The 12,668-nt window shown below is 30.2% G+C and overlaps 1 protein-coding gene across 4 annotated transcripts; it reads left to right on the forward strand.

Moving 5' to 3' along the window:
• The first annotated feature begins 277 nt into the window (after positions 1 to 277).
• LOC115721395 (uncharacterized) lies at positions 278 to 9,734 on the forward strand. 4 transcript variants are annotated; one of them, XR_009686207.1, is made up of 6 exons: positions 279 to 619; positions 1,997 to 2,060; positions 3,092 to 3,154; positions 8,666 to 8,818; positions 8,911 to 9,486; positions 9,568 to 9,734. XR_009686207.1 is itself a non-coding variant. In XM_061110329.1 (3 exons), exons 1-3 carry the CDS (start codon positions 532 to 534, stop codon positions 9,149 to 9,151), a joined length of 393 nt encoding a protein of 130 aa, XP_060966312.1. In that variant the 5' UTR covers positions 282 to 531; the 3' UTR covers positions 9,152 to 9,186. The 4 variants fall into 4 exon arrangements, 1 of the variants encoding a protein (XP_060966312.1); XR_009686208.1 differs by lacking the exon at positions 3,092 to 3,154 and having other exon boundaries at positions 278 to 619; XR_009686206.1 differs by lacking the exon at positions 8,666 to 8,818 and having other exon boundaries at positions 280 to 619.
• The last annotated feature ends 2,934 nt before the right edge of the window (positions 9,735 to 12,668 follow it).

The raw sequence follows: 12,668 nt of genomic DNA on the forward strand, positions 1-12,668 counted from the left end.
GGGTTCGATGGGTGGTCCGATGGTGTAAATGAGAGTCATGTAAATGGGGGGTATTTTAGGGATATCATAAAAGTTGTAATATCCTACAAATATTAGTTATTATTTGTTTAGGAAATTTTTTTTAACCAAATGTAAGCATAAAAAATCAAATTAGGTATTTATAATTTTTCCCTTTGTTAATGTATAAAGTGCAACGTGTAAGCTTTTGTAATAAGGTGTTTTTGTTTATTGACATTTTTAATATAATTTTACTATTGCAATAAAGCTTTTGTAATTAGGTATTTTTGTTGACTGAGACTTTTTAGCTTTGCTTTTCCCTGTGTAGAGTCTCTATTCTCTCTCTTGACATTTTCATTTTCCTCTTTCTCTTCTCTGCAACTTTCCTTTGAAAACTCTAATTTTCCTTTTTAAAACTCTTTCTCTTCTCTAATTTTCCTTTTCCCTGGTTAGAGTCTCTTCTCTATTGCTTTCTCTCTTGCCATTGCCTCCTGAATCTCTTCATCTTCAACTCCCTGCAATCACCAACCAATAATGGGTGATCTGATTGAAATTATGGCTTCTACAACAGTTAGGATGGTGCGCCCACACTGTCCAACAATTATAGTCTTTCTTATCAATTGTAAGTATGCTTTTATATATGAATTTCTTTTTCATTGATTTTAAATTCCCTCATTCCTTAATTTTTTCTTTTATCACTATACATATAAATGCAAAAATCCCTAATTTAATATAAAATCCCTAATTGTACCAGAAAATAATAGAAAGGCACACAATTTTCATGATGCATGTGATCAATTTCTTGTTGTGATTTATTATATTCATTTAGCAAACTTTTTTTCTACAAAGGAAAACTCTAGATTTTGAAAGTTATCTATATTTAGCTTACTCACAGTATACGTGTTACAATGTCAAATTATTAATTTTTTATATTATCATTTTTCTCTCTTAGAACTGATACTTATCTTTTTTTTTTTTGGTAATTGAACTAATACTTATTTGTTACTAGATTTTTCAAAAACTTACTCACAGTATACGTGTTACAATGTAAGATTATTGATTTTGCATGTTATCATTTTTTCCTCTTATAATCGATACTCATCTCTTAGTAGAATTTTAAAAAGCTTGCTCACAGTATACGTGGTAAATTTATGTGTATGTTAGTGATGAGTCAATATTAATGTCGACTCATCATATGTACGTGTCATTAGATTCATCAAACCACCCTCTTCTTGAAAATTTGTATAAGTATACTATTCTTTATACGATCAGAACGGTACATCAAATTGACAGGGTATAAACTTTTCCTTTAAAAAATTTACTTCCATTTACTCTCTTTGGCTTTATGCTTCCCGTATTATCAGTCACTCCAAAAAGGTATCTGTTTTTCATATTGTTATGTTCAATATGGATTTACTTGTAGTCTCTCTTTGCTGTAATTTTATTGCATCTAATGCTGGATTCGTACTTTCGTATTGAACTATTCGTTTCTCTTGGATCGTACTTATTTTTGGGTTTTCTCCCCCACTTTTTTTGTGCTGGGTAGATTAGGATTGCCTAGATTTGAATCTTGAACCTAATACTTTATTATTTTGGATTTCAAGTTGTATTATATTACTTCAATGTTCACTTTTATGTTAAATGATAGAATTGTATGTTTGTCATTAATTTTTGTTAGCATAAAAAGATCATGGGTTCGAACAATGAACGTGCGTTTAGTTTCTTGATTATGAGATTATGCTAAAATTTAGTGGTGCTGCCTTTTGTTTCTGTTTTTCTTTGGCAACTGTAGATATAGTGACTTATAGTTGAACTGTCATTTGCAGAATTATAATGTTTAGGTTTTTATTTGAATTATGTTTATTGGAACAAGAAGTTTTTAATGTTTCTTCATGCTACGATTCTATTTGTATGCTAAAAAAAATTGATCATCTACATTAATTATGTTTATGCTGTTTATTAGTTTTCTCTAATATGATATTCTTCTTTTTCTTTATAGGCATTAAAATATTACAAACTGTTCAAGATTTCTGCAACTTCTATCAGTTTCATATACAATCAAGGTAAGTTGTTGTTAGAATTATTTGTATTATTAAGCTATTTACTCAATATTTTATGCTTTTTTAATTCATTGAATTATATAAAAATTACTTGTACATTGATTATATTTTCAGTTTGTTTATCGATATTGATTCTATGCCATATGTTTATTTTTCTTGCTATTAGCTTTGTAATTTTTAATAAAGAGATTGCACAATATGTGTTAATATTGTGTTATTTGAGATCTCACAATCCAGTAAATAAATGTTAGTTTTATAATGAAAATATAGGCAACCGAAATATAGCTACCCCATACACATGAAGGCATTTCGCTATTTGTGGAGCAAAAGATAAAGATGCCTATTTTTCTTCATATTGAAAATGTTCTCAAACTTTGGTTTTTGAATAGAAATATGTTTAAAAAAATGAACAAAATGCAAAAGAAGAGACATGTTTACAATGAAATCTATAATTTGGAGGCATTTTACAGAGAACAAAAATGAAGGATTTTATTTTAAATAATTGTACAGCAAGGTATTCTAAGCACTAAACACTATCAATGTGAATACAAATCTAAATAACTCATATTATAAATCAATTAAAATATATTAAATTTGAATCTTGAACCTAATACTTTATTATTCTGGATTTTGAAAGTTGTATTATATTACTTCAATGTTCACTTTTTATGTTAATTGATAGAAATGTATGTTTGTCATTAATTTTTGTCAGCATAAAAAGATCATGGGTTCGAACAATGAACGTGCGTTTAGTTGCTTGATTATAAGATTATGCTAAAATTTAGTGGTGCTGCCTTTTGTTTCTGTTTTTGTTTGGCACTTGTAGATATAGTGACTTGTAGTTGAACTGTCATTTGCAGAATTATAGGGTTTAGGTTTTTATTTGAATTATATTTATTGGAATAGAAATTTTTTAATGTTTCTTCGCTCTACGATTCTATTTGTATGTTAAAAAATATTGACCATCTACATTAATTATGTTTATGATGTTTATTAGTTTTCTCTAATATGATGTTCTTCTTTTTCTTTATAAGCTTTAAAATATTGCAAACTGTTCAAGATTTCTCCAACTTTTATTAGTTTCAAATACAATCAAGGTAAGTTGCTGTTAGAATTATTTGTATTATTAAGCTATTTACTCAATATTTTATGCATTTTTAATTCATTGAATTATATAAAGATTACTTGTATAATGATTATATTTTCAGTTTGTTTATCGATATTGATTCTATGCCATATGTTTATTTTTCTTGCTATTAGTTTTGTAATTTTTAATGAAGAGATTGCACAATATGTATTAATATTGTGTTATTTGGGATCTCACAATCCAGTTAATAAATGTTAGTTTTATAATAAAAATATAGGCAACTGAAATATAGCTATCCCATACACATGAATCTATTTTGCTATCTGTGGAGTAAAAGAAAAAGATGCCTATTTTTCTTCATATTGGAAACGTTCTTACATTTTGGTTTTTCAATAGCAATATTTAAAAAAAATGAACAAAATGCAAAAGAGGAGATGTGTTTACAAAGAAATTTATAATTTCGAGGCATTTTAGAGAGAAAAAAAATGAAGGATTTAATTTTAAATAATTGTACAACAAGGTATTCTAAGCACTAAACACTGTCAATGTGTATACAAGTATAAAAAATCAATTAAAACATATTAAAAGCTTTGAATCTATGACTACTTACATACTATAAGCAACCTTCAAAAAATTGAAATAAACAAACTGCTGCCATAAAAAAATGGCCATAGTGTATATGCACAAATATATATACAAAGTGGCATGAGGAGAATTTTAACTACACAAAAAAAATTCATCAAACAAAATTTCGCCCAATATTTTTCTTAGAAGATATTTCATTATTCATTGTTGCTTTTGCAATAGCTAGATACTTAGATTTTATGTTTTTATTTTTATTCTTAGTATCAAATATCTTTGGAGTTATAGATATTCAATGTTAGAGGATCCAATTTCAGCTTAGGCAGTAACAAATTTTAAATAACATTCTTATGACTTCCACAAAGTATTTATATATTAATACTCTCTTTTGCTATCCGTGGAGCAAAGAAAGAAGCCTATTTTTCTTCATCTTGAAAACTTGCTCTCATTTTGATTTTTGAATAAGACGTATGTATCTTTTTTTTACTGCTTTTTGCATTTTTGGGTGTTAAAAGTAACAACTCTTAACACCATATACATGAACAGTTGAAAAAATTTATGCACCAAAAAATTGTTCTTCTCCTTTTTAAAATTTTTATGGTATTATTACATAAAAAAATAGTTCTCTATTTTCGATGTGTTTCTCAAGGAAGTACAAATTCCTTACTCTTGGTCTCTCCATCACCCAAATTCTGTTTTCTTGTAATATAAATTCACAATAACTACTATGCCAGTTTCTTTCTCTCTCTAAAATAAAAAGTTCTTATATTCTTGTGTAAATCCTAACTAAACTAATGTTATTGATGCTCTTGTCTACATAAATCACAAGAATTTTATGGCTATTATTATGTAAGTTGTTTATTCATCTAGGTTTCAAATATATTTTGTTGGATGAATATTTTTGAATTAAGAAATTTGGATTTAATTGTTTATAAAATCATATCACTGTCACTATTGTTTTTTTTTTTTGCCCAAGGCTTTATCACTGTTATTTGTTTATTAAAATTCTGAAGCCCCAAATTTGTTTTTATTATAATTTCTCAATTATGAATAGCAAATTTTATATACTCAATATAAATGGCAAATTGTGCAATCATAACTACTTTTTAACACAGTGCATATCTTGACAAGAGATTTACTTTCATGTATATATGATTTTATTTTGTGCAATTTTGTATTATATATTTAGATTTTATGCTTTGATGGGTATATATGTGAATGTTAGGTAGATTTATTTGTTATTTCTCTTTTTTATGGGTTATCTTATTCAAAAAAGAAATTTAAAAGTATTGAAGGGGTATAAAAGATCAATTACAGATGTGATTTCTTGTTATTTTTATTATAAATTTTGTGTGCTTTAGCATTGAAAATAAAAAAGTCATAAAATTTCCCTAAATGATCATTTCTTGTTCTGATATTAAGTTATTTTTGTCACTCCTTATATTTGTACTACCGATTTAAGGACTAGCAGTAATACTCAAAATATGTCACTGTTATTGTTCATTTCTTGAGTTCTCTCTCCAGCTCTCAATCTCTTTTTGTTGTTCTTCAAAGGGTGGGTTCTTTAATATTTTACTTTTCTATTTTGTTGTTTTAGTGCGATTTATTTGTTTTGCTAATTTTTTTTTCCTACACCTTTCACTGTATACTGGGTGAGTGCATATACATTATATATTTATTGGTATCTTACACATGTTGTTTTTGGTAACAATGATGAAAATATTTTATTTTATCCAGCCTCTAGCTTCTTTTGTCACAATTTTGCTAGAATTTACAGTGTACAAAAATTACTACCATGTTTTACTTAAAGCTTACATAATAATGTACTGTGATGCTCTATTTTTAATTGTCTCATCTCTTAAAATGTTTGAGCTTGCATACCTGACTTTTGTATAAACATACACTTACTACGATTGACTTACCAGTTTCAACTATTGTTTCTAAGTTTTTAAATTTATCCTTACAGTTATGACTTGGGTTGTTTACAATTTTATGAACTTTCTTATTCTCTTTTGTATCTATTAGAGATTTAGGACTATGAGTAGATTTAAATAAGTTTGGTTTTGACAATTAATATATGTTTTTTTCTTTTCAAAAAAATTAATATATGTTTCTCTTTATCTTCTTTTTAATTGCATAGTATCATTGACTATGATTTGTGGTTTACCTTTATGATATCTATGTTTTTGTATATGCCTTTGGAACAACCAAAAAATAGGTTAAATGTAATTTTAAGATTTATTATTTGAAGTTATTGTCTACTTTTCTTATATGTGCGCATTAATTACATATGAAAAAAAGTTGCACCATATCACTTATTTGTTGTGTATTACACTATTGCTGTTGAATGAAAAAAAAAAGATACCTTTATAAAGCTTGAGATATATAGGTTGAGTTTGTTAGCTCGCTGAGTGTGTTCCTGGTTATTTGTTTTTGATATCTGATATTATGATCAAATAAAATAAACAAATATAATTGCCCCTAACCTTAGCATAAATAATAAAACCATGTTTGTCATCTTAAGTAACACTATTTTATTATTATTGACTTTATTCAAAACTCATTTGGTTTTTTTAAAAAAAACATATTTAATTCTCTTCTATTTGTGTAATTCTTTATTAGTGTATATATTAAAATCAATATTACATTTCATTATTTTTTGAAGATATTAAAAGGAAAAAAACACCTATATATTTACTCTACACTGTTTCTTATCTACTTGCAAAATATAACTGTCATCTTAATGTAGAATTTTTTTGACTATCAAAGCTATCAAATATCTATACAAATATGTCTACAAAGGACATGATCGTATTGTTGTTCACATTAATTCAGAAAATGATCAAAATGATATTAATAAAATAGATTTCTACCAACTTGGTAGATGGGTCTCTCCTCCTGAAGCTACATGGAGAATATATGCATTTACATGAAATGAGATGCATCCACATGTACAAGTGTTACAGGTTCATCTTGAAAATAAACAATCTCTTACATTTAAGCATACAAATTATTTAAATAATGTCCTAAGAGATAATAATACATCAAAATCTATGCTGATAGAATTTTTTCAAATGAATAAAATTGATGAAAAAGCTAAAACATTACTTTATAAAGAGTTTCCAGAACATTTTGTTTGGAACCAGCAATATAAAATTTGGACTATTAGAAAGCGCATTGAAACTTTAGGTAGGCTTGTCACAGTTAACCCAATAGAAGGTGAGAGGTATTCTTTTATGTTTATTATTAAATCATGTTCGTGGGCCAACCTCATTTGACTATTTAAAGACAGTTAAAGGTAAAGATGTAACCTCTTTTCGAGAAGCTACTTTACTTAGTGGATTATTAGAAGCTGACACAAATTTAGAACAATGTTTATCAGAAGCCTCATCATTTAATATGCCCTATAGCTTACATTGTTTGTTTGCTACCATCTTAGTATACTGTAAACCTACTAACCCTAAAGAGTTATGGCGGAAATTTGAACAACCAATGTCTGAAGACTATTATACTATAACGGATACCCAACCTACAATAAGAACTAATGTTCTAAATCACATCAAATTTATTCTATATTCAATGGGAAAAGATATCAATGATTATAACTTAGTTGATAATTACATAAGTGACAACAAAATTGATAAACAATATAAAGAGATAATTGAACCATTAGCAATTCTTGTTACCGAAGATGGCATATTAGCTGCTAATTTATTAAATTTGAAACAGAAAAATGCATTCAACTTAATATTAAATACGATTTTCAACAATCAAACTGGCCTTTTCTTTATTGATGGTCCTGGAGGAACTGGAAAAACTTTCTTGTATAAGACCATTTTGGCTACAGTTCATTCAAAAAAATGATAGCACTAGCTGTTGCATCTTCGGGTATTGCAGCTTCTATTTTACATGGCGGTCGAACAACTCATTCTCTATTTAAAATACCCCTTCACTTAGATAATTATAGTTCTTGTGCAGTTAGTAAACAATCAGGTTTAAGCAAATTACTGCAACTAACAAAACTTATTATTTGGGATGAGGCACCAATGTCAAATAAATAAGCTATCGAAGCATTAAACTACATGTTGAAAGACATAAATAATTCCACTCTTCCTTTTGCTAGTAAAGTTATAGTTTTTGGAAGTGATTTTCGACATACCTGTTGTTCCTAAAGGTACAAGAGAACAGATGATTAATGCAAGTTTACTAAAATTACATTAACAGACAACATGCGCGCTAGACAAGATCCCTTATTTAGTAATTATTTATTAAATATTGGCAATGGAACCGAACCAACTATAGATGGAAAGATACAACTACTCTCATCTATGATTTTACCTTATGAGGACGATGATACTTCGCTTAACAACTTAATAGATTTCGTCTTCCCAAATATTAATAACTCCATAGAAAATATGAATACAATACTCAATCGCGTAATATTAACTCCTAAAAATGAGTATGTTTACCATATTAATAAAATTCTTATTAATCGATTTTCTGGTAACTCCGTAAAAAGTTATAGTTTTGGTGAAACTATAGATAAAAATGAACAAGGAGTACAAGAAGACTTTATGAATAGCTTAACACCAAGTGGATTCTCTGCTCATGAATTAACACTAAAATTAAATTGTCCAATTATATTACTTCGTAATATTATTACTTCTGAAGGATTTGTAATGGAACACGTCTTATATGTCGACAATTTGGCTCTTATATTATTGATGCTGAAATAGTTACTGGAATTCATTCTGGAAAGAGAATTTTTTTACCCAGAATACCTTTTACTCCATTGGAAAATGAAAAAAATATATTCCCATTTAAACGCACTCAGTTTCCCATTAGATTAAGTTTTACTATGACTATTAACAAAGTTCAGGCACAAACTTTAGATTCGGTTGGTGTATTCTTACCAGAGTCGGTTTTCTCCCATGGACAGTTATATGTTGCCCTATCTAGAGCAAAAACTTTATCAGCTCTAAGAATTCTCATTAGACCACCATCAGAGGCAACAAAGATGATTATAATTATACCTTCAACATTGTTTATGAAGAGATCTTATTATTAAGCAATACTATACAGAAGTTCTTATGTATGATTCTCTTCTTATATATCTTCGCAATTTTTATCACCAATATTTATTATACATTTTAATTTTACTAATTGCTATTTTTTTTTTTACAGATCAAACATGAATCCTCAATATAAATTACTACAAGAAATTACACCAACTACTAGAGGATGGATAGCAAAAGTTACTGTTATTAAAAAATTTATCCCACCTCTTTCTCGCAATGGAGTATTGTACCAACGTATAATTCTTGTTGATATTGATGTATATTTATTACAACTCATAAATCTATATAAACTATATAAATTAAATTTAAATTTTGTTTCAGTTACAAAATATAAGATTATTAATTAATTAACTATAAATTCTCTACAAAAGATACTTTCTTACATTACTTTGTGTATTTTTTATTTATTATAAATAGAAAAATCGCATACAAGCTACTCTGTATGGCAATGCAATCAATCATTTCGGGGATACCTTAAATATTTCACAAGCCTACTTAATTTCCAATGCTTATAAAGCCAGTACATGAAGAGTTTAAAATTGTTGACAATCAATTTGAATGGAGCCTACTTCTACATCAATTGAAGAAACAACTGAAGAAATTCAATGGAGCTTTGAAGAACCCTACAACTTGTATTATCTTGATCAACTAGACGCCTATGTTGATACAAAAACTTCTGTTGGTAATATTTATATAATTTGAATTTTTATGATCATAATTATTACCAAATTACTAATGATATTTCTTTCAATGTTAATTACAGATATTGTTGCAGTTGTGTTAAGTGCTGATCCAATAAAAAAAATCCACATAAGGTCTGGACCTGCAAATATTCAATAATTCCTCCTTGTTGATCAAAGGTCTAAAACTAATATCTCTTATATTTTTTAGAAACTTACTGCACATGTTATATTAATATTTTTTTTTTTTTGAACAAGAAGAGGTTCTTTATTCAAAACCAGCAAAGAACAACAAAAACAACACCCAGCCGCCCAAAAACCAAGCAGCCCCTCTACCAGCTATTGATTACATTGAATATATATTCATCAAACTTTTTTGTTTTCCCCCCACTGCTACAACAAAGCAACCTATATTTCACCACCTGCCTTATCTCTTTGCTAATGCAGTCTATAGTATTACATTTAAGATAAAAAATACAGCAAAATAAAGTATAAAGTCGCCAAAACAATCGCGTTTAGCACCTTCTCTTGCAAGTTGTTCGAGGGACGGGAGAACCACTCCAGGATGTTGTACGGCCAAGAAAAAAAACCACACCAGGTGGTTATTTCCTGCACTACTTTTTTGGTGAAACAACAGCTTATAAATAGGTGTTAATGGTCTTCAATTGTTGAATTGCAAACCGGGCAAAGAGTAGAAGGAATAGAGATAAATCTGCTAAGTTTGTGTCGGGCAAAGAGTAGAAGGAATAGAGATAAATCTGCTAAGTTTGTGTCTAGTTAATAGCTGATCATTGACAATTTGCCATCCCATAAATATGTGTTTTGGCACATTCATCCTATTCCATATATTCTTTGCATAATCAACCATGTGAGACTGACTAAAAGAGAGATAGAATAGTTTTGCTTTGAAATTACCTCTTTTTTCAGCCTTCTTGACATCTTCTTCACCTATCACCGAGCGAAGACGAAGAAGATTCTTAAAATACCAACTTGTGTCTTGTTTAAAAGTTGCTGCCCAGAAAGTCTGACCCTTCAGGTATATAGCATCTATCCACCGAACCCATAAGTTTTCTTGTTCACTCGAAATAGCCCAAATATATTTGGCCATTAGAGCAATATTCCATTTTTTACCCTCTCGAAACTCAATGCCTCCTAACTTTTTTGGGAGACAGACCTTTTCCCAAGAAGGACTGTGCATTTTGCTCTATTGCTGTTAGAGCCCCAAAGAAAATTCTGCAACATTTATCAATAGCTGCAGTAACTTTTTGGGGAACTAAGAACAAACTCATCCAATAATTTCGAACCCCAAGGAGAATAGAATGGATCAACTGAGCTCTTCCTGCAAATGACAAATTCTTGCTAGCCCAATTATGCAAGTGTTTGCGGACTTTATCAATAATAATTCCACAATCAGAGAAATGCCATTTTGTTGGCCTAAGATAAACTCCAAGATATTTGAGTAGAAAGCTTCCCTCATCCATTCTAAGAATCTTCATGAGCCTTTGTTTGTTTTTCAGCTTGGATCCCTCCAAAGTACACCGTAGATTTTGCTTTGTTGGCCATTAACCCTGTTGCTTCACTAAATATCTGAAAAGCTTCACTAACACACTTGACAGATTTCTCATTTTCCCTGCAGAAAATTATAAGATCATCTGCAAAGCAAAGATTGACAAGCCCTAAAGACTTACAAAGGGGATGGAACCCGATCCCTTCTCCTTAAACTTCTGAATAAGCAGTCTCGTTAGATACTCCATAATGAGAACAAAAAGGAGCGGGGACATTGGGGTCGCCTTGACGAAGACCCTTCTCACCTTTGAAAGACCCTTGAATTCTTCCATTTAATATAAGGGAATAAGAAGCTCCATGGAGGCAACTTTGAATCCATGAAATAAATCTGGAGGGAAAACAAAGCCCTTTCAAAAAGATCATCTACAAAGCACCAATCCACAGTGTCATACGCTTTGCTCAAGTCGATCTTCATGATGCATCTAGCAGAGATGTTACTCCGAGTATACCCTTTTAATAGATCTTGTAGGATTAGGATGTTGTGAGCTAGTAACCTTTTCTTGATAAATGCACCTTGGTTCTTGGAACACATCATCTTGGAGATACATTTATAAATGGTGTTGCAGCAGGCAATAGGCCGGAAATCTCCTGCATTTTGCGGACTTTCAGTCTTGGGAATGAGAGAAATAGTAGTCTCATTCATCTCCGTAGGGAGAGAGCCAGTCTGGAAAAAACCCAACACCGCTTTAGATATGTCATCTCCTATCTCCTCCCAGAGGCCTTTGGAAAAACCAGCACCAAAACCATCCGGCCCTGGGCTTTTCGAAGAGTGGATGTCAAATAAAGCCTCTTTCACATCCTTCTTTTTAAATGGACGAATTAGTTGAACTTGTTGCTCAATGTTCAGCTTATTTTCGTGTTCAAGACAATCCAGTTCCATTCTTCTAGTCGTCGTACTTTGTCTCCCCATGAAGTTATGAAAGTGGTTGAGAAAGTGTTCAACAACTTTGTCGTACTCATCAACAACAACTCCATCAATACTATTGGAACAAATTCTCTTCTCTTCTTCTTTTCATAATTGAGTGAAAATAGCTTGTTTTTTCATCACCAAACCGCAACCAACTAACTTTTGAATTTTGGTGGAGGTAGCTAAAGTATTGCTCTCGAGCCTTCTGAAATGCTTCATGAGCAGCTTTCTCCTCTTTAGCTGTTGTATTACAGAGGGGATTGAACGCCAATTTCTCTTGAGCAACATTGTAATTCTCTTTCGCAACAGTATACTCGTTTGTCACATCCTCCCGATTAGAGACAAAGGAGGTTTTGAGCAAGTGTTTGACTCTGTAGAGTTGTTTGCTTAGGATTTTGAGATCATTAACATTCATCTTCTTCCAAGTGGAGAGCACTTTTTCCGTGTACCCATCCTTGAACATCCAGTAGTTACAAAAGAAAAAAGGTTTGAGACCCCTGTTGCTAATGTTGGGGTGTTTAATGAGACAATAGTTGTGATCTGAAATCACACCCCATCTGTAGCTTGCTTCTGTGTTAGTGAAGCTATCAAGCCACCTTTCGTTGATAAAAATCCTGTCAAGCTTTGAATGTACTCTACTACCCTCCTCATGCTTGTTAGACAAAGTGTAGAAAGCACCCGCAGTTTTCATCTCTTCCACTTGACCCTAAG

The sequence above is a fragment of the Cannabis sativa genome, chromosome 2 (assembly GCF_029168945.1).
Source record: "Cannabis sativa cultivar Pink pepper isolate KNU-18-1 chromosome 2, ASM2916894v1, whole genome shotgun sequence".
NCBI lineage: Eukaryota > Viridiplantae > Streptophyta > Magnoliopsida > Rosales > Cannabaceae > Cannabis > Cannabis sativa.